This window comes from Lissotriton vulgaris, unplaced genomic scaffold (assembly GCF_964263255.1).
Source record: "Lissotriton vulgaris unplaced genomic scaffold, aLisVul1.2 SCAFFOLD_220, whole genome shotgun sequence".
NCBI classification, from domain to species: domain Eukaryota; kingdom Metazoa; phylum Chordata; class Amphibia; order Caudata; family Salamandridae; genus Lissotriton; species Lissotriton vulgaris.
Window position 1 is genome coordinate 414,131 of NW_028248788.1, and position 27,540 is coordinate 441,670.

The window sequence follows — 27,540 nt, forward strand, 5'->3', positions numbered from 1 at the left end:
GGAGACCCCCGGGAGCCCGAGAAACATTGTCTGAAAACTTTGCGGCCTCCAGAATTGGGGCCCGGGACCTGGAGTTGGTGGCGGTCAGGGCTCTAGTGCAACAACAGCGGGGTCTGCCACCGGAAGTCGCCGGTCCGTAACTCCATCTACGGGAATTGTTGGCGCTTCCCTCGCCAGTGGAGAGGGGACATGCCAGTACGTGGGCGCCTTCAGTCGCACCTCTTGGTTTGATCGTGCTCCTCGTGCCGGGACTTGAGGCGCTTCGCTCGGATCACGATCGTTAGCAGTGGAGTGAAGTGACTGGGATCGGGTCGTGGCCGCTGGAGTTCGGGCCATTATTCCTGGCACTGGCGTACTGGGACGTATCGGAGTATTGTGTACCCCTGTGGTCTGGGGTTCCTCCTGTGTCCGTCCCGAGATGGCGACCAAGCCGGACCTCGATAAACAGCAGTGGAAGAACACCAGAGGTTCCCGAACTGTCCAGGTCAATAAGATGGACTGTTCTGCGCAGCCGAGAACTCCCCTGTCACCCTCGGGAAGTCGCAGGACAGTGGAGGGGAATCATCGGGTCAGACTACGGAACCGACGATGTCTGACCTAATGGCGGCTATACGAGGGGTCGAAACCTCCCTGGGTAAACGTATGGAGTCGCTGGATCACAAATTAGATATCGTGACCATCGAGGTTAACCAGAGAGCAGGTTAAGTCGCTTGATATCAAGACGGGGAGCTTGACTGATGATGTTGCTGAGCTTCAGAGGGAAGTGAGGTGCCTCAAGGCCTCTGGCGAGACTGCGGCCCAAAAGCTGGATGATTACGAAGGACGGGCCCGACGGAACAACGTGCGAGTAATCGGGATACCGGAGAAAGCCGAAGGGCCTGCCCCCGATTTGTTAATGGAGGATTTAATCATGAACCATTTGAAGCCGAAGGGACTCAGTAATTTCTTCACGGTGGAGCGGGCTCATAGGATCCCCGGAGGTAGACTACGACCGGGGGCTCCGCCTCGGCCTATGATCGCCAGGGTTCTGAACTTCAGGGACAGGGACGCTATCCTGCAGACGTCGAGGACCGATGGGCCCCTGATGTTTGAGAACTCAACCGTGAATTTCTTTCCTGATTTCACGCAAATGGTACAGAGGCAGAGCTTCGGGGGGGTCAAGCGGAAACTTCGAGACTTGGACATCAAGTATGCCATGCTGTATCGGGCCAAGCTACGAGTTGAGGCAGACGAGAAGGTCTGGTTCTTTGACAATCCTGAGATAGAATCAGACTGGGTTGAGAAATTGGCCCGCAAGACCCCCCCGGGATCAGGACGGTGGAGAAGAAGAAGCTCCATGATGGCGGAGACTCCGGGTGACGCAGAACTTTATTTGGACATGGCGTTAACAGCGGGGTGGGAAAGGCTTCCAGATAGATCTCACTGTTATAGTTGCATATCTAAGAGCTAGCTTCAGATTCATGGGGTAGGCGGGGAAGGGGGGCACAGATATCCTCCTACAATCTATTTTTAGATAGTCTTCAGTTTTATTATGGGGCGACAGGCACACTGCGAGTTGGGGGGCGGTAGCCAAATGCAGGTATGCAGGGTGGGGGTGAGTGTAGTTTGTATTTTTGATGGTTCTGGGTCTTCTATTTGCTCAGGTGGAAACGTAGTTTTGCTATTTCAAGTACATGGGTTCGGGGAGACGTGAGTTCAGGGGATCGGGGATCAAGGTGCTAAGTTGGAACGTCAACGGGTTGGGTGATAAGATCAAGAGGGGGATGGTCAGTCAGCTGGTCAAAAGGAACTCCCCAGACGTAGTCCTTCTCCAAGAGACTGATTTAGTGGGGAACAAGTGTAAGGCCATGCACAAAGGAGGTTACAAACTAGTAGTACAGGCTGGCTACACGACTGGTTCTAGGGGTGTGGGGATACTGTTCAAAAACTCCTTCCCCTTTTCTGTGCAGGCAACTTGGGTGGATCAGAGAGGTCGTTATGCTGGAGTGTCGGGCTTGTTGGGGGCCATACAGTCACATTTTTATCGATTTATGTTCCCCCTGCTCTCCAGGCCGAGACATTCTGAGATTTGGGGGCCATCTTTCTAACCCTTCCCCTTGGTCATCTGGTGTTGGGAGGCGATTTTAATTCGGTGGTGGATGGTGTGATTAATCCCCCCCCCCCACCCCCCGCGGGTGCTGCCACAGGTGCAGAGATGGTTGTCTGACTTTATCAGTACGTTGGGACTGATTGATTGCTGGCGCGTCCGTAATCCTAGCACGACATATTACACTCATGTTTCAGGTGCACACGGCACTCTCTCACGCTTGGACTACGTCCTCCTCCCAGCGGAGATGGCATTGTATGTGTCGGAGGTCAGGCATTTGGGGAGGGGTGTCTCTGATCACTCTCCGCTATGGTTGTGCCTTGCGCTGGAGCTTCCGGCTGTGGGCAGGATAGCTCCCATAGGAGCTTGGCGGCTGAAAGACCCGCTCATTGCTAAGGAGGTGCGCCACATGTCTGATCGGTATTTCTCTGAGAATGCCAGTTCGCTGTGGGAAGCATTTAAGGCGGTGGCCAGAGGTGGGGTGTTATCCATTGTCTCTAAGAAGAAGAAAGAAGGGTTGGCTGTGCTGCTCGGGAAGGAGGAAGTTCTCTCCCAGGAGAGGCAGGTGGCTGAGTCTCCCACGGAGGCCGGCCTCCACCTCTTGAGGCTCCGTGAGGAGGAATATAGGAATCTTGCTAGGGAACGAGCCTTAGTGCATCACAATGCAACACAGTGCCGCGTGTATGAGCATGGAGACAAAGCGGGCAAGCTCATTGCCTGGCTTGAGCGGGGAGAACGTCCGTCCCGACTAGTGCTCTGAATTGGAGAGTCTGTCCTCTGGACTTTTTTTTTTTTAAAGTTAAAAAAAAAAAAAAATGAGCGACCAACAGTTCTCAAATAATATGGGAAAGTAAGAAGTAGAAATGAAGATAATAGCATGAGAAAAAACTGAAAACGCAAATTGAGGGTTCCTACAGTGACTGCCATGATAAGCAAAAGGGTACAGTGGCCGAGCATAAAGCGCATCTTCACATCAGGGATTAGGGTAGGCTCTGGCAGAACAACCATGGCCATCTAAAACGAGCAGTCCACTCTAAGGAAAAAAAGCAAAATGATGTACAGTTAAGTAGCAATATATTATCCTTAAAATAAAAATGAGCCATGAAGGAGGCTGCAGAAAAAGTGAATTCAAGCAGAGGGACTGGTGGAGTGTCATGCATCCTCTCCGAATTCCAGCACACTCTACGAGTGAATTATCAGAGAGCAGAACTACCCTTTCACAGCACGTCTCTCAGAAGAGTCTGAATGGAGGTCTTCTAGCACTGCAGCTTAACTGAGAGGAAAACAAAGTGCATTTCCTTGCCCCCTCCCAGTGTGTGGAAGATGGGACTTGGCCCCTCTCCTACTGGCAGCTAAAGTATGCAACCTAGGCACCACCTTAAATGCCACCTTCTACTTTATGCATCATATTTATGGGTGGTCCCAACTTTATGACGCTTCCTTCTATTTACTCTTACTGGAATCCTGTGTCATGACTTCTAAAGGTAACCGTGTGCTTTAAACAGCACAAAATCAATTAAATGAAAGACTTTTTACTTCTGCCTCAAGAATCAGACTGTAGCTTTATATAATGAACAGGTCTCCCCATTCACACTCCTCAACCAAGCCTTTCATAAGAGTGATGAGAACTCCCTGGAGGGCAACATTATCCTGAAACCAGACACGACCCTTCCTGACATCACTGTCTCTACCCAAGACAATGCATTTCACTCCCAGAGGCCCTCGCCCTGGAGAGAGCATCTGCACAACAACCAGTCAAAGGTTCTCTGGAGTGTCCCTGACGCCCTCCTCCCCTTTCACACTCCCCAGAGGTCATCATACCGAGAATTATGTTTTCATCGTTGGGGTCCAACATCAGGACCGGTGGCTCCAGGATCTTCCCCATGGCTTGGTCATCCCAGATAATGTTATTTTCCCACCGACCGTACACAAGTTCTTCATTATCGATGGGGAAGATGGAAAACCACGGCTTGTCGTCCTCCATGGAACCTGAAGCAACAAAACAAGTGACATCCTGTTAGGTAAACTTCAATGCACAAAATCAAACTGCTGCATTATCCAGCTCCAGCTCCAGCGCCGTACAAACGTTTGCCCACAGCGCTGACATTGGCGCCACAGAGAACACATTTCCACATAGCGTCTTCCCCAACACTAACTGACCTCTATGTTCTTCCCTTGACCTCGATCACAGCACATATGATCAAACTGCCCCAGATCTCCATCGCTGCACAGGTGTTCTCACGTTCCCATCTCTGCATCGGAGTCAGAAGAGTGCAGGGGGACAGTCAGTGCTGTGGGGGGCTGCCCCTCAAGTCAGTGTTTGTGGTGTGTGCAGTCACCTCAGTCTGGGTTGTTTACATTACCTGATAGCCAGCGATTTTTTAGAACGTTTTAATTTCCGAAATAAGTGGTTACTTCTTACTGGTGCAAGCACGTTTATGGGAACAGGAGCCAAAATGGTGTGTTCTCAGATACATACCCATGTTTAGGGTTTCTGATACATTATAATTTTCCGTAACATTCTGTTTATTCGTGTTCACTGAGTTAAAAAGTCTTTTATCATACAGGTTAACATGAGAAGGAAGGATTCATGGATGGATTCTAATGCCCTGGAGCAGCTTTAGCAACAACAACGTCCCTTCGTCATCCTCGGGTAGGAGACCCACCTCCCTGCTCCCGAGAGAGCTAACAGCATTCGAGGGCGAGACTCGCCAGTAGTCCCTGTGCTCACCTGGCTGATCTGATTGATGCTTCTCCTTCCCCTTCGACATGCCCAAGATGCTGGTGATACCTGGTTTCTGCAGCAACGGAACTGGCAAATTTAGCAGAGAACCACTGCGATTCAGCCCTGGGAAAGACCATGTGGAGTTATAACAGAGATTGAACAGAAACAGTGAACAGCAGATACAAGTCTACAAGTAGCCTACAGCATGTGTACGACGACTGGACATTCAGCTCATTTCCTTGTACCAGAACCAAGGAGAGTTTCCCCGGCAACCTGGGAACCCACTAACGTCACTGTTAACAGAGATCCAGCTCACTTCATCACACGAAGATATCAGTGCATCCATACCAATACGAAAACCGAGTTACATCACCAGTCACTCCACACACGACCACGAGAATACGGACAGAACTGAGGAAGGTCCCGCAGCACAATCAGCGCCAGAAGCTCCTCTACTAGATGTGCTCCATAGAAAAGGAAGCAAACACGAGGAGATGATGGACGGAGCGCTGAAACTTTTCAGACACTCACTCTCAGTTACGGATCTGGGTCGAATCCATCATCGTTCTTTAGCTCCCTTCGCCACCCCTGTTCTCCCCCAGTCTCCTTGTGTTTACTCCATAGAGAAGGAGTCACCTATGAAATTTACAGAGGCAAGCTTGAGAGGGCTAGAACCATCGAACCTCCTCTATGGTGCTTCAAAGGAACACTAGGAAGACCAATAACTCAATGTGCTGTTGGGCAACACCATCCCTCGCTCAAGAATGACTCGGAGTAGGAGACCCTCCCCTCTGCCACACCCTTCTGTCAGTCAAGTGTACACAGAAGCTAGGTGGACGGTGAATATGGTGTCAGACAGATTGGCAGCCCAGTTCCAGTGGGAGTTTTAAATACAACAGCGACGGCAGAGACAAAGAAAATGTGCCAGAAGGGTTAGGCAGGGTGGATGAACCACTTGTACAGCCTTTTGTGTTGCCATTAAAGTGGAATATGAAATAAAAAGTCCACACACAATTATTCTCTGATTGGCGACAGCTTTTCTAGTTCATGTATGTGCACCAGGAAGCAGTAGCCTTCTGTATGCCATGATTAATGCCTTTGGAATGAAATTACCCAGGAACCTTTTAGATAAACCAGCTGAAGACCAATGCTGAAGAGTAATCAGAACTTTTAAAAAGGACTCGAGAACCCCCATCAGAGAGACAGAAAACCTACAGATCAGGGGTCTCAGTAGAACGTGGCAGGATCAATGGAACCTGCAGCCTCACAACCCTCATGGTTAAGCCTGAGCATAACAGCCCTACTTAGAGTCAAACAAATACTGAGAAGAAATGTATAAGCATGCCCGGATCACCCCCAGGGCGGCACCTTGCTGGGCGTTGTACGCGGTGGCATTCCTGGTCATGCTGGAGGGAAGCCAGCCGGCCAGGCTGGCTCTCTGTGTCTTGGTGACTTTGTGCTTCACGTCCTCCCCATTCCAGATGACATCATCTTCCCATTGCAGCTGTGTTACCATCAGGAAGTGCTCGTCTGCCAAGAGGTTTCCAGATTCATCAGTCAATTCCTTGCCCTGAAGAGAAACCGATGGACAGACCATCACAAGACTGGAATGTCACAAATCTGGCCTTCTAAGTTTAGGGACTTTGCCAAAGTCCTCATCACCAATTACTAAAAAAAATAAGGTCAAGATAATGGGAAGGGCTGCATCTAATTAACTCCCTCCCAGAACAGCACTACACAAAGCTGGCAACAGATGTCAATCTTTACATGCTGAGGCAAAGTCGTAAATGGTGTCCGTCCTGATTTAAAACGCTATCAAAGCCATCACTTCCTAACTTCATTTCTTCTGAAATTGTTCTTTCATGAATTTCCCACCTGCCATTTTTTTCTTGTGCCAGAAAGTGACTTCAAAGCACAACGTGGGCACTCTATAATCCCACAAGGCTGAGTACTTCATATAGCAGACATCTTCACTTTGAAGACGCGCGTGAGGCTTTACGGACACAGGGCTGCGGCATCGCTGATTTCTTACCTCGCCCGCTGCCTTAAGCCAACTGAAATCATCGTTGTGTGGATCTTTTAGCTTAAAGCCATAATCAAATCCGCTGCCGTCTTCAGGGACCCCGAGCATGTCGTACCAGAGCTGGGCAGGCCCGTAGCGCCATTCCGCCACCTTAGGTTTTGTATCAGCCACTTTATCAGTGTCACCAGCCGACAAAGAGAACTTGGACTCCACAGGAGCCATCATTGTTATCTGAAACAAGAATAGGACAGTTGGCATAAAACAAGTATTCTATTCCCCAATTCAGTAGACAAGAGGAGGCATGGAATTCTACTTAGAAGAGAAAACACAGATTTAAAAAAAAGGGTCATTATAATTAAGTGGTGCAAGTAAGGCAGAAGCTCCCTCATAGGTTATGAACAACCCTTGCCTACGCTCTGGATGAAAAGGAAACCTTATTCTTGGACCATGACCAATGGGTGAGCGTGTCAATGCAGTGTGATCAATCTCCAACTCTGTGCTCACGGCCTCCACGTGCTGATCGTGGGTATCTGGGTCAAGCATGCTACCATACAGTGATATTTCACCCCTCTGTTCACTCCCACAAGCACCTCGGTCACTAACCAGTGGCCCATGGGTCAAGGCTGTTATTACAGATTGGTATGTGCACCCACCCCATGATCACTAGAAAAACACCCCTTATTCACTAATCATGGACCCTAGGGTGGAACAGTCTCCAGCTGAGATCTGTTCCTAACTCCCTGCTTCCTGGAGACATTAGGATCCCTCTTCCAACCTTCCAGCCTTTGGTGAGTCTATCTCCTTTCTGTGCTCCATCCAAGCTTTCCTTATCACGGTCAGGAGACCTCATGCTAGGATATATCCCTACATCGTTTCTCGCTGCCAGAAGCCCCTGCAAGCTTAACCAAGGCCCTTGGGAAGGCAGTCGATGTATTGAGACCTGCGCATACTCCTCCATCACTACAAACAGATCTCTCATCCACTGACCCCAGGCCCTTGATATGGCAGTCGGCACAGTGAGATATGTGCACACCTCCTTCAACACTAAAAACAGGTCCCTCATTCACTTGGAGGAACCATTCCTGAGCAATTTATTGCAGATCGAAGGCTCCCAGGTTGGGGTTCGAGGGAAATCTCTGTCGAGAATAGATCACCGCTTTCTGATTCAGTCTCAGTATCTTTTCACCTAGGCATGATCTGTTATGAACCAGAATGCTCCAGACAAACTTTTCGATTTTCTATACTGTTATTACCGCTTGTTGTTGGCTGGCAGCTCTATTTGGCCCCTCTCTCCATTTATCTTCAATTACCCCCAGGACGACAGCCTTTAGTGACCAGTGTACTCATTCCTCCAGGGATTCCATATTCTCCTGAATTTGTGTGGACAGTCTCATGCTTTGCACACCAGCATTTCCGCCCTCATGCCACAATCTAGATTTGATTCCCATAGTGTGGGGCACCGAAGGGCTTCCAGATTGTTTAACTATGTCTCTCCATGCAGCGGGGCTACATTGCAAAAGAGTAATGTGTGCCCCTTCATCCCCCCCATATACCAATGCGACCAACTGGAGTGTGAGCCGCATCCGCACGTCCATCACGTCTGTTTACTACCCTTTCCCAGTACCCGTGTACCAGTGGGTATTCTTATATAGTATGCCGAAAGGTACCTTAGTAGCCACAGCGATTTGAGGCACTGCGCCCCAACTGACACACTGTCACCATAGTGCAGTGGGCTCGGTGTAACAGTTTTAGCTACATCAGGCAGAAACCAGCTCTGATTGCTACCGCTCTCGTTCAGCGGCAACAGAGTGAAACTTCTGTGAATTATTGGTCACATGATGTCAGATCTGCCTACTTTTAGGACATGGCAAGAACACGGTGAACGCCAAATATACATAAGTAAGACAGTTTACCTTATCTTACACATCACTGTAGGTATATGGATTTATCACAAAGGACACTATGAAATGGCCTCTATGCTCTGCCAGGTGTTTGAAACAGAGTCTCTTTGCTGCGGATTCACCATATATTGGCATTAAACAGTTACTTTTCCCTAAGTCTGCACTCCAGCAAGGGATTTGTGCACCATCCCATATTGGGGGAAGGGACTACCGCAGGGGTCATGGAGAGCAATCGTACTCCTGTTGCTACTGTGTCTTTATCACATATAATCCTGGTCACCTGTAACAGATGGACGCTGACTGAGATATATCTGCTGAATTGTTTTGATGTAAAGTTTAAAAACAATAAAAATATTTGGGGGAAAAAAAACAGTTACGTTTCTCCTCTCCACCTCCCTCGCCTAGGCATCAGTCAGGATTGTAGGTAGGTAGAGATTACCCTCTGATCTTGTGGTTAATAATTCATGGGCCCTGCACACTACCAGATTTATAAGCTCTTTTAACGAAATGGTTATAGTCTAACATTTGCCTCTTTTATTGCTGCTTATTTCTATAACTTTTTAATGATTCTAATCAAACAATAAATTGTTTCTTGTGTTTCTGCGTAAGGTTTTTTAAGTATTTAGAAAAATTGGCGCACAACAAGTAGCGGTGTGAGTAAGAAAGGTACAAAAAATGAGGACGGTGCTACTAGCTCAGGGGGAACCCAAGGAACCCCTGAAAAAGAGTAGGCCCAGACCAACCCTATATAATGCAAACACAAAGTCCTGAGCGCACGTCAAGTTATTTACAAAGCACGTCAAGGTAATTATTTACAAAGCACATGTACTGTGCAAATTTTCCAGTTTGAACACATTTCGCTTCACATGGACACCTTACACTGGCTCCCCATGGTGAAACAAATTAAATTCAAATATTTATGTCTAACCTACAAAGCCCTTCAGGGCTCGGGATCAATGTTGCTTAGAACACGTCTCAAGCTATACATGCCGCCAAGGGAACTGTGCTCCAGTCAGGCAAAACTGATCCAGATCCCCCGTATCAAACAGGCTAGGTGGGGAGGAAGAAGCTTCCTGCTACATGCAGCCAAGGACTGGCACCGGCTCCCATTCACAATAAAAAACAGCACCTCCTTGTTGTCTTTCAGGAAATTGGTAAAAACATGGCTGTTCAGGTCCATTTAATAGGCTTCCCAACACCGTACCAGCCTTCTGTATCTCGAGCGCCAAGACGCCCACGGGCATACGCGCGCTTTGCAAAACCATAAATCAAATCAAATCAAATAAGTAATAGGAATAAGAAAACAAGATCGACGAGAGAGATAGTAGTTGATTTTTTTCTTTTATGTGATTGTGGTTCTCCTTCAAGAGGAGATCCCTAGAAGAAAGCAGCCGATACGCGTTTCATCAACGGAGTAGAGGGTTTCTACCCGTTGACAAAACACGTGTCGGCTGCTTTCTTCTGCGGATCTCCTCTTTTCTGGGGATCTCCTCTTGAAGGAGGACCACAATCAGATAAAAGAAAAAAATCAACTACTATCTTGTCGATCTTGTTTTCTTATTCCTATTATTTATATTGAAACTGGAAAATGTGCACAGTACATGTGCTTTGTAAATAATTAACCTGGCGTGTGCTCAGGACTTCGTGTTTGCAATACATTTTTTCTTAAAACCAGATGGCCGAAACATGGTGCTTTCAGCACAGGCCTGGTTACAAATGACCACAGCAATGAGTGGAACCAATACTGTTAAAAGTAAGTACTCTTGGTTCAGCAATGTTTCTCAGAAGAACATTCATTCCAAGCCACCCAAGTAAGTTGTGCCACTCAATCTGTGAAATGTGCAATCAGTCATATCAATCTGAACATACTCACCTCGTCATCGGAGAGGCATTGCTCAGGTGGAGGCGGCGGAGCATACTCGTACTCCCAATGAGACTTCATCTCAGCGGCTACCTCTATATCCTCTGCTACACACTCTGTCTCCATCTCCCCCTCGCCCTCCAGAAGTGGTGCATCCTGAGAAAGTTCCCGGTGCTTCTTCTTCCTTTTCCGTCGGGCGCTGCGCCAGACAGACAGCATATTCTTCCCTGGTCCGAAGAGACGGAGGAAACGCAGCACCTAGGAATAGGAGAAGTCAAAGAAATGATGAATAGAGCTTGAAGCTAGAGTTGCCGCATTTGAAACCTGCAGACAAAGGTTTAGATCCTGGCCTCAGCACTTGACTCAACATCGTGTGATTCTAGGCTCATCACCTAATCTTCTTATGTCTAAAAATGTGAAATGTAAGGTATATAAAAAGCAGTTATCCCTACTTGATGTACACAATGTTAGATCATCTAGCAAACCCTTGCATAATGTACAAATTCTCAGTTGCTTTAATAGGTAAGTTCACGCTATAAAAACCAATAGATAAAAACGTACAGATGCAAAGGAGGAGCTTCGCGCGAGTTCAAGATGGCCGCGTGAGCTCAGGGCTCCAGAGACCCCCGCGGGCTTCTCTCCGTGAGCGTTTAGACCCCCGGGGACTGAAGAAACATCGACTGCAAGTTTGCGGCCTGGAGGCTCGGAAGCAGGGAGCTCGAGTGGGCTACCATTCCCACCACGAGTGCAACAACAACGGGGTCGGCTACCGGAAGTCGCTGGTTCGGTCATGCGTTTTGGCCAGAATGGTCTGTAACATCTGCCGGAATCTAGAGGGACCTGTGCCCGTATTATCGGTGTGCGACTGGTCGAGACAGTGCTGCGGAATCGACTCCAGTTGCCACGGTGATCATTGAAGTGCAGCTGCCGAAAGAGCCTAGACCCGGAGGTGGACAAGAGTTTGGGTGGCCTGAGTGCTCTCTTTATACATACAACGCGACCGCCAAGACAGCAGAAAGTGTCCCCACAAGTGTCGTGGCCGACCTAACGGGTGAGGTGGCATTGTTCTCTCGTGGTTGAGTGGCCTGGCCAAGACCCGAAAACGTAATGGCGACTAAGCCGGAGACTGAGAAGCAGCAATCCAAGGCCACTAGGGGATCCCGACTTGTCCAATCGCACAAGCTGGACAGATACACACAACCTTGGGGTTCCCCTACCGGTTTGGGGAAGCCGCAGGTTGGAGGCAGAGAGGCCTCAGGCCCTTCATCGGAGCCGACACTGACGGACGTGATGGCCGCCATCAAGAGTATTAAATAATCCCTTGGACAGAAGATGGAGTCACTGGATCACAAGTTAGACACTGTTAGCATTGAGGTGAACTTAATCCGGGCTGATCTCCCTAAAACCAGTGAGAAGGTGAAGTCACTGGACATAAAAACGGCGAGCTTGACCGACGACGTGGCGGAACTGCAGCAGGAGGTCTGGAACCTCAAGGCCTCTAGTGAACAGGAGAGTCGAAAGCTCGACGAATATGAAGGAAGGGCCCGGCGAAACAATGTTTGCATCATTGGTGTAGCGGAGAAAGCAGAGGGTCCAGCGCCTGATCTCTTTGTTGAGGATATCATTCTCAACCACTTGAAGCCAAAGGGATTGGGGAACTTTTTTACTGTGGAACGGGCGCACAGAATCCCTGGAGGTCGGTCGCGACCCGGGGCTCCGCCTCGGCCAATGATTGCGAGAGTGCTCAACCTCAGGGACAAAGACGCGATCCTGCAGGCCTCCAGGACTGAGGGCCCCCTGAAGTATGAGAATTCCACCCTAACTTTCTTCGCGGACTTTACGCAGGCAGTTCAGCAGCAGAGTTTCCTTGGGGTCAAGAGGCGGCTCCGTGACAAGGGGCTTAAATATGTCATGATGTACCCTGCCAAGCTGCATGTGGAGATGGAGGGGAAAGTTTGGTTTTTTGACAATCCCGAAATTGCTTCAGACAGGGTGGAGAGCCTTCCCCCCCGGGAGGGCCCTCAGAGACAGAGCGGCGAAGAAGATCAGGGCTCACAGGAACAGTAAAGGCGTACATTATATTCTTTGTGCAGCAAGGGACTCTTGGGCTGGGGGTCAGTCACGAGAAATCACAGCAAATGTCTTTAAATGTGGGTCATAGTTGGCGTTGAACATCCTAGGGGCTAGCGGGGTAGTGGAGCGCGCTACTCCTCAGATCTATTTTTAGATAGTAAGTTAGTTAGATTATGGAGCGACAGGCACACTGCGAGTTGGGACTTGGCGATAGCCGAGTGCAGGGGTGCAGGGTGGGGCGTGGAGGGGTGGGGGGGGGGGGGAGGGGGGGAGTGTTGTTTTGTTTATGTATGTGTGTATGTGGTTTTATAATATATTTTTTCTTTGTCCCAGGTGATAGTATCTTATTGGCATGCTTTGTACATGGGTTCGGGATCACATGATAGCCGTGGGTCGGGGATGAGAGTGTGGAGTTGGAACGTGAATGGCTTGGGAGATAGATCAGGAGGGAGAGGGTCAGTCAACTCATTTAGCGACATTCCCCGGACGTGGTCTTGCTTCAGGAGACACACCTAGTCGGGATTAAGTGCATGGCTCTCCATAGGGGGGATAGAAATTGGTGGTGCACGCGGGCTTCACTTCCGGTTGTAGAGGAGTTGGGATATTGGTCAAGAATTCCTTCCCACTATCCGTGCAATCAACTTGGATAGATCAGAGGGGCAGATGCGCTGGAGTCTCGGGACAAGTGGGGGGGGGCGAACGATCACTCTCCTGTCTATATACGTGCCACCCGGTCTTCCAACTGAGACCTTCCGGGACTTGAGTACCATTTCCCTCACTCTGCCTCTTGGCGGCCTTGTGCTTGGTGGGGATTTTAATGCAGTGCTAGATGGGGGGGGATTGATTGTCATCCGCCCCGGGTGCTTGCGCAGACACAGAGATGGCTTTCCGACTTTCTGGACACGCTGGAGTTGGTGGACAGTTGGCGTATCCGCAATCCCACATCTACACATTACACACATGTTTCTGCTGCCCATGGTACTCTGTCTCGGTTGGACTATATATTGCTCCCAGCGGCGGTGGCCCCCGCGATCCGCGAAGTTAGATATCTTGGAAGAGGGATATCGGATCATTCCCCACTGTGGCGTGGTCTCGCTCTTGAGTTGCCAACGGTGGGCAGGGTGGCTCCCATTGGGGCCTGGCGGTTGAAAGACCCTGTGGTTAAGAAGGAGGTTCTCCGGATGTCGGACCGATATTTTATGGAGAATGCAGGGGTCGGTGGATTCCGCCGGGTCCCTCTGGGAGGCGTACAAGACCGTGGCGAGAGGTGAGGTGCTCTCTATAGTGGCAAAAAAGAGGAAGGAAGCTGCAGTGGTTCAAAAGGAGGCCGAGGTTCTACTTTTGGAGAGGAAGGTTGCCGAGTCACACACGGCGGAGGACCTCCACCTATTGCGACTCTGAGAGGAGGAGAATAGGAACCTTGTCAGGGACAGTGCGTTGCCTCAGCAAAACATCACTCAGAGCCGTATATACGAAAGCAGTGACAAGGCGGACAAGTTGATTGCGTGGCTCGAGCGAGGGGAGAGAGGGTCTAGGTTAGTGCCTGAATTGGATGGGCCGGAAGATCACAGACCCTCAGGCCGTGGCAGACTAGTTTGCTGAGTACTATAGGGGAGTGTATACGGCAGGCAATGACTTCAGTGAGCAGGAGAATGGCGAAATGATTAAAGATATTATCATGCCGCACCTATCGGATGACGATATGAGTGCTCGACTCGGCATTGTCTGATGACTAGGTTGCCCATGCGATCCGGCAGGTCAAATCCGGCAAGGCGACGGGCCCCAACGGGTTCCCCGTTGAAATGTATGAATTGAATGCCAACAAACTTGCCCCTTACATCCGTGCCATGTTCGTGGAGAGCAGGGAGAGAGGCGAACTTCCGTATGACCAGCGTGTGGCCAACATTGTGGTCATACACAAGGTTGGCAAGCCGAGGACATTGTGCTCCTCTTACAGGCCCATATCGCTCCTCAACGCAGAGCCTAAAATACTGGCGAAACTCCTGGCTACTAGATTAGTGAAAGTGATCACGACACTGATCCATCCAGATCAATCCGGTTTTATGCCGCGCCAAAACACGGCATTGAATCTGCGCAGGCTGCACGGCGTCCTCGGAGGATCCACGAAAATACATGAACAGGCGGTGCTGGTTTCCCTGGACGCCACAATGGCCTTCGATAGGGAGAAATGGCCTTATTTGTTTGCAGTGTTGGTGAAGTTGGGTTTCGGCTGAGAGTTCGTCAGTTGGGTGCGCTTATTATACACTAATCCCCTGCCGAGAGTTGTAGTCAACAATTGTAAGTCTGGAGACTTTTCCTTGGGGAGAGGCACCAGGCAGGGATACCCACTGTCTCCGCTGCTTTTCGCGTTTGCGATGGAGCATCTGGCGGCATGGGTTAGATGGGATATTACAATATGTGGCCTGCCTGGGCGCCCTACTGGGAGTATAAGATCTCACTATATGCTGATGACGTATTACTTTACCTTACAAAGCCCAAGGCCTCCTTCCGCAATTTCCTAAATGTGCTGACAGTCTTTGGAAGGTATTCCAGATTGGCCATTAATTGGAATAAATCGGTGATCTTTGTACTGGCTGGGGATCCACCGGTTGTCGCGGAGACATGCCCCATACACACAGAAACAGTCGGATTTAAGTATCCAGGAGTATTTATTACGCTTGATCCCAAGCTACGGTATGAGAACAACTTGGCATCCCCACTGGCCAGATGTAGGAAAGATGTGGAACGCTGGAGGGCCCTCCACCTCTCCTTGCTCGGCAGAGCCACGCTCTTCAAGATGATGGCTCTGCCTCGGTTCTTGTACGCCCTGCAAAAGTCGATGGACCCGGTGCCCGCGGTATACTTCAGGGAGATAGAGGCGCTCCAGAGACAGCTCCTGTAGGATGGTGGGGCTCGAATTGCTTTCAACAAATTGACTCTCCCGTGGTATGATGGCGGGATAGGACTACTCTATCTGCGGAGGTACTACTGGGCCTCACAGCTGGTTGCAATTAATCATGTAATATACGGACTTCCTGGTGATCCGGGCTATGCCATGAATCGTTATCAGGCCCCGGGTGGAAAGATAGACAGGGCCCTGTACTCGAGGGTGGGGAGGTTTCCGTTGACAGGCCCAACAGCACATGCGGTGCACGTGTGGCACGCTGCCTCTAAATGTCTGGGGTGGGAGGGCAGATTGACGCTCGCCACACCCCTGTTAAACTCAGAGGTTGGGTAGCTTGTGGAAAACCAAAGGGTTCGAAAAGTGGGATCTTATCGGTATCGCCCAGATCAAGGATGTGTGGGGTAAGGATGCTGTCCTCCCGTTTGACTCCTTTGCGAAACAATATAATCTGAACCCAAATGAATACTTCCGATATCTGCAGGTGAGGCACGCCCTCACTACTCACGTCCCTAGGGGATCGGAACTCCCTGAGACATCCCCCCTGGAGGATTGTGTATTGGATGGGCACGTCCCCGAGAAAACCATCTCACTGTTTTACCGCAAACTAGGGAGACCCGTTAGTTAAGATTAGAGCTTAATGGTGTGCAGACGGGTTAGAGTTGGATGACTAGGATTGGACGGAGGCGGTGTCGTCCCCCAGGGTGGTGGCTATACAGATGCGGCTCCGGTTGGTGCAATTGAAGATACTGCACAAAGCCTACATAACCGGACCGCGTCTGGTGCGAATGGGGCGGACCGAGAGTGGCTCCTATAGAAGAGATGTGGGCCCCCTGATGCATATCCTCTGGCACTGTGCAGCGATACAGACTTACCGGATTAAAATCCAGGAAGAGTTGGAAGAAGTTGTCGGGATGGAGCTGTGCCCAGAGGCCCGGAGATGCCTGTTAAATGTGTGGGAGCCGACAGATTTAAATGCGTATCAGAAACAGTGGGTCACATTAGCATGTATGGTGGCTAAACGTAACATAGCTCAGCTCTGGGGTGTCCGTCAGCCGCCTCACGTTAATAAATGGGCGGAGGACATCGATTGGTGCATGTTCAGAGAACGATCAGTGTACGTGGCCAGGGGTTGCCCGCAGAAGTGGGAGAAGATATGGGGAGCGTGGAATAGCCATCGAGGGGGACTCTGCGAGCCTTCCACGCCTGGGGCAGACCCCTTAGCACAGGACTCCCCTAGACCCTAGTGATAAACTTATGAGTATTTGATTCTGTATTGTGTTGACTGAACCTATTTGATGGAACTGATGTGCATTCACCTGAGATTTTTCATTTGTTGTATGTTTTGTTTAATAAAAAGAATATAAAAAAAACGTGCATAGTGACGTCCACAAAAAGCTGAAAACCTTGTGAACTTTAGATCAAAGCATGGGAGAGTGAAAGAGAGCAAGATTAAACTAGGAGAGGCGCATAGTGACAAAAAGTAAAGAGGAGAAACACAGTGTGTAGAAAACAAAAACCGAGGCAGGACGTGAGGGCATGGTTAAGGTATTGTGGGCGCTTGATTGTGAGTTTGCAGAATTGCTGTCATCACTTTTATGATTCACATGTTTTGAATTAACAGGTTATGGATGTGCTTGAATCTCATAACAATGACAACACAGGATCAATTCTGGACTGTGTGGCATCGTGGCATAGGTATAAAATGACCACAACTATAAAATACCCCCACCCACTCCCCAAGCCCATCAAATTCTGCGCTTCTGTCCAAGAATGCTTTATCACATACAGAGCCGCTAGATCCAGTCACACTGCACTCATGTGGTCCAAAGTGCTACACAATCTTCCACTGATGAGTTCATTCTGGGTGCACTGAGCTGGCAGCTCGCAACACCCTCGTATCTAGCGCAAGCATTGAAACATGGCCTACACATTTGAACACATTGTATTGGTTTCCCTTTCAGTGGTATAAGCCTCTTTCCCAGCCCAATAAGGCACCAAATGTTATGTAGGCATGCACTAAAGTGGGTAGTTTGGCCGTACCTCTTCTGCTCAACACCACCTTCTTAGCTGCACATAGCAGCAAGGTTATCAATCGCCCCTCGGAGACCATGCTGGGTTTGAATCCCCGAAAATAATGCAGGCCAGTGACCTAATCATTGTGGTGCTGCATATGAGGTCTATTTCATCCAATACTTCTACCAAGAGTCTTCCCAGCTTTGGCAATTCCACAATGAGTGGAGGAGGGAACGCAGACCCCCCGGCATTTCTACACGCCCTGTGGAACTGATGTATCCAGACCAAGATACATTTTACTGCAGTGCTGGGTGTACACATGCCCGCTCTGTCAGAGGCCACTTTCACTCCCTGTTGGCAGATTTCCACCCCTGCTCCGATCCCCATTGTTTCAGTTCTTTCGTCCTGTCCAGGATGTCTCCGATAATAGTATTTGATACATCTTGGACAGGACCCTTTTCTCCTCTTTCTTAGCCAGTAACCAAAGTTCAAATGGGGTTCATCATTTCCTGACTTGTTCCCCGATTTCCCTGTGAGAAACCGAAAGTCAAGTCTGACAGTGTAAGCATTCTGAAACAGGGATCCCAAACTTTCATTTAACTTGTGCATGAAGCTGGCTGTTTATACAGTGGACCAAAAAGAGGTAAACAGTGTACAGAGTCAGCAAACCCCAAAGGAATTACAGAGGCAAACATGACACCCCAAATGCACTCTTTTATGGTTGTGTGGGCGAGCAGTGAGGCATATCAGAGGGCAGTGCTAAGCATTTATTTCATACACAAAGGCAGTAAATGAGAAACACACTCAAAGAAATCCAACACTCATCTATAAAAGCAACTTACTTTTATATACCTTTAGATACTAAGATCATCAGGATCGGGTAAGTACTTTTTGAGATATTAATTTAGACTGTTTTAAGAAATGGACACGTAGTGCATTTTCTGGGTTAGCAATGTTAACCTATGGAGGAAAAACATGTATTGCATTCGGGCACTTAGCAGCCACTTACAAGACTGTTCTTCAGGACTTAGGGCGAGTATGGGGCAAGTCCCAAGGCCACACCAACAGGTCACCTCAGGAGACTCGGAGGCGTCTGGACGCACAGGTGTGTTAGTGTCGGGAGTCCCATTCACTTCAATAGGACAACGGTCAGTAAAGAGTCTGAAAGCTTGGACTGAGGGACATGTAAGGGGGAACGCACAAAAGGGCTCAACACCCTCCCCGGGATCCTCGGTGACACCTTTTGTCCACTTCTCCTCTGGCTGTGCGGCAAACCCAAGTGTGGGCTTGGCTCTTGAGGATCAGGGGACGCAATTGTCGCCGTCGCCTCTCCTGGACTCGGGTGCGGGTGCTTAGGTGGGTCTCACTGTCCCTGAAATCCCTTGACGTGCTGGTCACTTTTTCTCAGCGCTGCTGTCCGATCTGAGCACAAGACTTGCCAGTTGCAAGGGTGTCCAGTACCCCTTGGATTGTATGGCTCCGGTTGGTCCTGGCATGCCCACACTTGGAGGGAGGACAGATCTGATCAGTGGGAGCACTGCTACCTCTTCCCGCGTGGCTGCTACATCGCTAGTCTCCGTAAGCAGCAGGTCGGTGTACCGGGTCTTGCTTCTTTGGTGCCTGTGGTTGCAGGGGAAAATCTCCTCTAGTCCAAGGGAGTTCCTTTGGCAATTTGCAATGGCAGCCCTCTAGGTTTCTTGAGGTCTGCACACCGAAAGTATGAATCAATTGCTCCAAGAAGGTCAGATCCAGCAGACAGGCCGTCAGGGTAGGTGACAAGTCAGTCGTGCTCCTCAGTTCTCGAGTCAGCAGTCTTCTTCCTCCACTTCTTCTTTTGTGTCTAACGAAATCTGAAGTCCTGGTCTTATGGGTTCCCCTAAATACTCAATTTAGGAGCGTTAAAGGGAGTGAGGGCTAGTAGCCAATGGGCTTCTTACCCCTGGAGTCACTAAGCCCCCTAGATGACCACTTCTTGTGGGGAGCAGGATTCACCCTATCCCAGAATCCCTTTGTTTGCCTTCATCAAGATGGCCAACTCTGAAAAGCGGTGTCCACTTCAGGTAGCCCACCTTAGGTTTGGTACTAGCCTGGGGATGGGCACGTCTCCCTGACTAGCTCATTTTCCCACCTGTCCAGGTGTCAAAGGGTGCTGGACAAAGGGGGTAAGCTTCCTCTCCTGTGATGGAAGCCAGACTTGCATATCAAAGACGGTGGCTACTTTGAAGCACCCTGCCTCGGAATGCTAATCAGCAGGTCATTCTGTGGGAGGGGGTGTGAACAACCTCCACCCAAGCAGACTGTTTCTAACCTCCTGAGCGAGGACTCCTCCACCCTTGGGCCCAGCCAATCCTGCTCTCCACCCTTGCACCAGGCGTTCACCAAGACCACAGAGCGGTCCCCCAGGTTCAGCAATGTGTCGTCCGCCGCCCCCCCTACTGTGGGTACAGGCAGGTTAGTCAGAGGCAGCAGTATAGACGCAAGATTAGGCAGGGTACTGCAGGGCGAGCGGGGGAACGCATCCTGTCGGCCATTTTGCTTGGCCACGCCAACCAGGGCAATTCTTAATATACAGACATCTCCGTATACCTGCAAGACTCTCTGGCCCACACTAGACCAGAAGCCCCTGGTCCACGCCGTTCTACAAGCACTACTACAAATGGGAGACGGGCGGCACTTCTTCACTTGAATTTAATTGGGTTCCCACTGACAGAGCTGCATGGCAGGTGGGAAGATGATATCAGGAGGGTGCTACATGACAAAGAACGGGAGCAGGCCCTGGATTTCCCCAAGCGGGTCTCTCAAAACGCAGTTTAAAAGCATTCAATTTTCTTCAACAACAATTTCCTACAACAGGCCTCTCTTACCCCTGACCAGCATATTTGCTACTTCCTTCAAGCGCACTTGCGATATCTCCAATGCTAATCAGCCTCAGACGATCTGTGTCATGGGGTTTAGTCCTGCCCTTCCTTCTATGCATATTCCCTGTATGTATATTGGTTTTCCATACATGCAACCCTGCTAGACGTTACGGAGCTGCCTGATATCTACTCATGGGAGGCCTGATTCCTAGGCATAGTCAAGTGCAGGAAGCCTAACTGGTACGCACCCTCTTTACCAGTATGGCCCTTCTGCTGGCAAAAAGGACCTTGACCATGCACTGGAGGCTGGCATCAGTGCCGCCAGCGGTAGCATGGCATGGCGGAGTGTTCATATGGCAGAGGGCTGAAGGGGAAGCTCTTCACTACAAAGAGGCTCACCGATTAAGCCCAATTCCCATTCTGCAGCTTGGGACACCCTACTCTATCAGTTCTGCCTGCTCACGCCGCTCTAACTCCTCCCCCGCCCCATGAGAGGAGCCAACAAGCTCCCTATCGGACCATTGCTGGACAACCTGCCTGTGGCCAGACCTTACCTTCGACGACTTGAGGGCTCCCCCTCTACACGCAGTTGGCCTATGATATCACCGTACTGACTGCACCCTCCACTGCCCCTGCTCCAGTGGCAGAGCTCTGGACAGCACCTTACCCACTACCCAACTGCAGCTGTCCCTTAGATGTCGGTCTTAATCTTTGTGTGCTTTGCTCATTTCCCACCCGTTCCTGGGGACTCCGGGCCCCTTTGCCCAGACACGAGGGCAGCATTCAGCCTCTCTGCTCTTACCCTCTGGAATATACAGGACCTGCCTGCAAGACTGCCATCTTCCAGACGTTTACGGGGCACTGCATTTTGAACAGAATTGATGATGTAACCATTCACCACTGTTACCCCCAATGCAAGGGATGTGTACTACTATGACCCTATGCTCTCTTTGGAAAATAAACTGTGTTAAAAAAATTAAAAATCCATCAATGACTGCAAACACGAAGCAGGACTAGCCAATTGGCTTAGAGTAGCCCGCCTCCAGAGGTATTCCATCGAGGTCCAGAGCCTCGTTGCATGATAGGCAGAAAGTAGAGACATAGAACATGGACGGAAAGTCTGAAGATAATCAGAAAGTGCTTTCCAACTCAAAGCATGTGTGATGAGAATATCTCCAGCATGACAGTTTCCAATGCAGTTTTTCTACCTTCCTAACATATGGTGTAGTATGTACATTATTCATCTGTTAATGTATAAAACATCATTTGCAACTATTTAAGTAAATCATATCGATCTATGAAAGTTCAACTTGAGCATTATTAAAACAAGTTCCTAAACGCAAATAAAGGCCGCACCAACGGGTCCATACATACCCTTCCTGGCCTGAACTCGGGGAAGAGGTCAGTGACAAAGGGCAGCTGCTTGGTGGCATCGTGCTGCATGATGCCTGCCAGAGGCAGTGTAAGGTTATCATCTTTCGACTCCGGTTGTGCTTCCTGTGGTCCCAGCTCAGTCTCGGAGTCCGAAGAGCTGCTGAAGTCGACCTTCTCCGCGGCCGCGGAGGATGGAGCGATGATGGATGGGAGAATGATGCTATCGCCATCTTCTGAGACTGCAGGGAACAGACAGAAGGGTGTACAAAAAGTGAATCCTAAAAGAGCGTAGTGCAGCTGCAGCACCAACACCGCTGCCAGTAATGTTTCACCACTTTCCTTCCAACAGCAGGGTCCAGACTCATCTACACCTAGAACCACGTTTGCTTCTAGCAATGTCTGATCACCTTCTATCCAGCATCTAAGAGTGCAGTACCCTCCTTCTGCTTCCATCAATGTCCCATAATCAGCCTCGGCCTAATACAATGGGGCAGACCCCCAGCATCGAGAAATGCGAAACCCTTTGAGTCTCATACCTTCTATGTCCTACAACCAAACACCAGGTAACACGTTCACCACCCCAGGCCCTGCTTCCGGTGAAGTTTACCCAGCCTTCCTCCACCCAATACTTGAATAACCACTCTCAACTCCAAGAACAACTATAACGCTTCTGCCAGCCTCCAGCCATTTCAGGGGTGCAGACTGATCTACTTCCAGTAATGGTCTAGGAATCTCCTTGCAACACTGGATACAGACTCACCTGCTCAGAGCCCCAACAGTCAGCCGTGGCTTCTAGTAAAGTTTCACAAATCTCCATTCATAACTGGTGTACAGACTAACCAACCACTGGAACTGCATGAGCAGCTGCTTCTAGTGACCGACGTCCACCCTTCATTCAGCATTAAGGCTCGGAATCACTGACCCCTCAGTGGCAAAACATGCCTATAATTCTTGTGATTTTAACCTTACTCTAAGCATCGGGAAGAGGACTCTCCATCACCATCTTATCTACACATTTTGACTTCAACTTCCTGGGCAAGTGTGAAGCATCTTCAAATACAAGAAGGCAGACATCCCTGCCAACCACCGCTGTAGAAATACTCTTCGGCACTCCGTCCAATAGCAGCGCACAGAGTGATCCAATAATCTGGTGGGTGTATTATTTGACGGTGCTCCATCCAATAGCAGTGTACTAAGTGCACCAATAATCTGGCGGATCTTGTATTCTACAAGGCTCCATCCAATAGCAGAGTACCAAATGACCCAATAATCTGGCGGCTCTAGTATTCTACTACGTTCCATCCAATAGCAGCGTACCAAGTGACCCAATAATCTGGCGGCTCTAGTATTCTACAATGTTCCACCCAATAGCAGCTGTCTAAGTGACGCAATAATCTGGTGGATGTAATATTCTACAAAGCTTCATTCAATAAAAGCACAGTGCCTGACCCAACACTCGGCTGGTTGTAACATTCGATGACCCTTGATCCAGTAGCCGCATCCTTCACGACCTCTCCCAGTGGCCACGTTGGTTACAATACTCTACAGCTCGACATATAGTAGCAGAGTGCTGGCTTCCTCGCCAACCTTCAGCTGGTTGTAAAATTCTACGACAATCATCCCACATCAAATTAGTGCCTGGCCCCCACCCTCTGCTGGCTGTAACATACTACAACACTACATCTGATAGCAGTGTACTGCATGACCTTAAACCTTCTCCTGGCTGTCATTCTGTGACCTTGCCTCTGACAGCGGCATACTTCCGGACTGACAATTGTCTGCAGAATGAAATATTCTTTTACACTTATTCCATTAAAGAACAGCACATCCAGGACCTCTTGGGACTAAGAAAAGAGCCACCTCACCAGATTCCTTACACAAGATATGCTGTGCACCACATTCATTGCCACCAATACAACACTCATCAACATGAATTTTCCTTGATCTCCCACCACGCACTCATCTTGTACGACTCAGTCACAATCACACCCTGTCCAATGAGCCATTATTTCTTTGCCCATGCCTGTCCACAGGCCGATCCAGCCCAATTCTCAGTCCTTGATCCTCTGCTTACCAATGGTGTCCCATATTCTTTTCCCAGAGTGCGTACAAGCTTCCACTCCAGCTCAGAGTGAAAGCAGAACAGCAAGGCAGGCGCCACAACCTATTTAGCGGGCAAACCAGCATGAAACTATTACTTAATAGTTCACTAACCTCAGCAATCTTTCTTGACGGTCTAGCCAAGGTGGGGCATTGCAGGTAGCAGCAAGATAGACATTTCCTCTGCCCGGAAATGCTTCAGTTTCTAGAGGACTAGAATGCCTTTCTCCTGCCTCTCCTCTACTCTGCGACTGGCAGCTGAGTCGGATGGATGAAGTAAGAGTCACCTCTATATTCTCTGTCTTTGACGTCAGCTTAACTGCCTTGGTCTGAAGTGACACAAAATCCACTTCAGTCAAAGTATCCTCAATTTCTTCATTTCATACCTCAATAGGAAGGATCACTCACCCAGATGCAAAGACAGGAAGATCCACTCATTTTACAACCAAGACCTTCTGCTGCACCTTAGCCACAAAATTGCTTCCTAAATGCAGAACTGACTGAACTGCAAAGTATAATGGCTCCATACTGTTCAGGTTTTCTTCTAAAGCGACAGAGCTGAAAACCAATATGTACTTTTATCACATCCAGGATAGCAATTCCCCCTTCTCATCTGTATGCAGTTTGAACTTTTGTCGGCTAATTTTGAAAGCTCCTTTAATTTGGTGTTTTTTTCTAGCACAGTTATTCTGGGTGCCAGCAACAGATTTTCAGGACACTCATTTTCAAGTCCCATGAGGCTTTGCTGCGCCCCTCTTGACAAACAAGACAAAGTGAGAAAGTATATGTATAACCTTTCCTTGAAGATTTACTTAGGATTCGTTCTAGTCTATGATATCCAAGATATTTGAAATGGTCTCTTTCAGATGCAGAGTCTGCTGTTCAGATGTGAGGCACTGTCTCAGCATAGTGCTTCCTGGGGCTTTTCTTGTTTAAGGCCCCCATGTCTGTTGGTGCTTCCAAATGTTTACCCTCCTACACTAACCTCCTCCAAATGGTGACGCAATAAGAGTTTTAAGGTGTCCAATACTTTAGTATAACAGAACGAGTATTTGTAAAGTGCACGTTCACCACAAACGGTATGCCGGCACTGAATGGCAGATGTTCATAGTTACCCAAGTCAGTGGTCCTCTTCTTATTGACCTCAGAAGGATGAAGGGCTGAGTGGACCCGCTGGGATTTGAACCAGTGACAATGAATTTGAACACAGGTCCCTACAGTGGATACTTTAGTCCACTAAGCCATCAGACCCACCGGGTCTGATGTCAGTGACATGAAGATGCCTCTCGAGAGGGTATTACGGCCCTAGATTAAAAGTATTACCACTAAAAGCTGCCTCGCCACAAGGGACACAAAGGGAGGTCTTTTGCTACAGAAAGAATGACTGCAATGGTACTCATGCACAACCGGGGGGTGGAGGGGGGGCTTGCTAATGGTTCCCTAATAACTTGCATTAGAACGTTTAGACAGAGAACGTTTGTACTGGATCATTGCAAGGGATTCCCCTTCTGCAGTCAAGATGCAGTAAGCATAATTGAGACAGTTCTTCACACACCAGTAATATTAACATGCCCACAATTATCTCGTCAGGAAAAATTACAACAAGACAGACAGACAGACAGACAGAGACACACACACAGACACACACCCTCTTTCAAGCATAAGCACATTAAGAGGATTGACAGCAGGACCACTGCTGACATTCACTCCACGAACCACATACATGTTAGCAACATGTCCCGGAACATTCTGGCCAACTTAATAAACAATGTATCTCTCATCCATGCACAGAGGTGCTCCATTCCTGCTGTGAAAATGTGTGCCTCTGAAGAAGGGGAGAGATTCGCTCACCAGAGGAGCCTGGCTGGCCTTTCTCGTCATCTTTCTTGACGTTGACCGGAGGAGGAGGTGGTGGTGGCATCAGCTTTGAATCGATGTCTTCACAGTCGGCATCATAGTCGTCATCATCATCATCATCATCTGTAGGAATATAGGGAGCAGCCGATGAGTGTCAGCTGATAACGAGTGCTAATGTGGGACATCTCTCTAAATACAGATCAGTGGAGCTCAACGCCAATAACAAATTAATGCAATCCCCACCCAATCAGCACAAACATCATTACATCAATCTGCTATCAAAACCATCAAATTTCCTGAACACATTCTCCAAGGAATCTGCTACTATGCCAAATACAAATTCTCGCTTCATTGTCAAGCAGAACTTACTATTTACTGTCAAAATCCAACCAAAATGTTTCATTTCCAACACTACTCAAAGATGGGTGTATAAACCAGAAGTGAGAAATCTGTGCTACACGTGGAGTGCATCTGATGTCAATGGTGATGTCATGTGTGAACTTACCAACATCATTACTGAAGATGCGACTTGTAATGTTCTAAGGTCGAGGGGCACGAGAGGCAGGATCACCGGGAGCAGACCAGAGACAGGAGAAAACTGCAGGACGCTCCTCCTCTTGCTACCGCCCGCTTGCTCGTGCCTCTAACTGCTGTTTTTTGCCCTCTATACTTTGCAGCACTGACACGCCATGCCACTCTGCTGTCAGGCTACTGAGCCACTCTTGCCACCTTCTTCGTTTCTACCAAATCCACCCTCACAGATGTGGGAAGCCACTCAAATGTATTATCGCTGTTACTGTTCTTAGTCCACCTTCCTTTGGTGCCATGTCAGCTAACACTGCCAGGAGGCATAGTCACAGCCCTAAGGCAGGGTGCACTATACTATAGGTGAGGGCATATCTGCTTGAACAGATATGCCCCTATAATATAGGGCACTCGTTCCCAATATTGCAAGTGCCAGTGAAGCAATAGAGAGTACATGGGCTGGAAACTCGACAGCTCGAGTTCCACAGTACCATGATGGATTTACTGGATGTAGGAGTGTTTGGCAGCAAACAACTCCTTTCAATAAATCCGCACTGATGCCAGAGTGGGATTTATTGTCCCATGTACACAGAGGAACCCCATGAATCCCTACCAACGCTATTGTGGTCTCAGACCGGCTGTGGGGCGCCAGCCACAAGCAGACATGTTTCTGAACCCCTAAGTAGAGACACCTGCCTCTTTCCCCAGGATGGACCAGTGCTCCATGAGGGAAGCTATAAAGTCCTTGCTGCCTTTGTAACGCAATCGTGTAGGTAGCTGCGTTTCTGTTGCAGTAACACCGCCACTTTTTGCCAGACTTCTGGTGCAGTTTGACTTGATGAGCCCTGGGTCCCTGCCAATCAGATTCCCAAGGACTGTGTTCTTTCAAAAAACGGTACCTTTGTCCCCTCATTTGGCACCTCGCTGACCACATATAGGGCACTGTGGCCAGAGAAGGCCTCTAAGGGCTGCAGCACATAGTGCCACCCTTAAGAGCTCCTGTACCTTAACTAACTAACTAACACACACACACACACACACACTTTGCTGCAGAAACAAGCGAAGAGTCGACAGGGCAAACATCCCAAAGTGCCCTGCCTGCAGGCCACTGCTTGAGGCCTATGTAGATCACCCCCCTAGCAGGGTGGACTAGCCCTCAGGTGAGGGTATAGTGGCATGAGCTCTGTACCCCTACAGTGCCATTCTCAGACACTAAGTGTAGTAAAGCCATAAAGAGTA

The 27,540-nt window shown here is 49.1% G+C and overlaps 1 protein-coding gene across 3 annotated transcripts in view; it reads right to left on the reverse strand.

Annotated features, from left to right (window-relative positions):
• The window catches only part of LOC147663817 (transcription initiation factor TFIID subunit 1-like), a 382,030-nt gene that overhangs the window by 316,637 nt on the left and 37,853 nt on the right, over positions 1-27,540 (reverse strand). For 2 of the 3 annotated variants that reach the window (XM_086950182.1, XM_086950180.1), the window contains exons 4-10: positions 25,771-25,899; positions 21,820-22,058; positions 10,609-10,854; positions 6,844-7,065; positions 6,180-6,381; positions 4,818-4,934; positions 3,908-4,075 (exon numbers count right to left, since the gene is read on the reverse strand). In XM_086950182.1, the coding sequence (XP_086806308.1) occupies positions 3,908-4,075; positions 4,818-4,934; positions 6,180-6,381; positions 6,844-7,065; positions 10,609-10,854; positions 21,820-22,058; positions 25,771-25,899 (1,323 nt within the window). The remainder of the gene's footprint in view (positions 1-3,907; positions 4,076-4,817; positions 4,935-6,179; positions 6,382-6,843; positions 7,066-10,608; positions 10,855-21,819; positions 22,059-25,770; positions 25,900-27,540) is intronic. The other variant, XM_086950181.1, reaches the window with a different exon arrangement.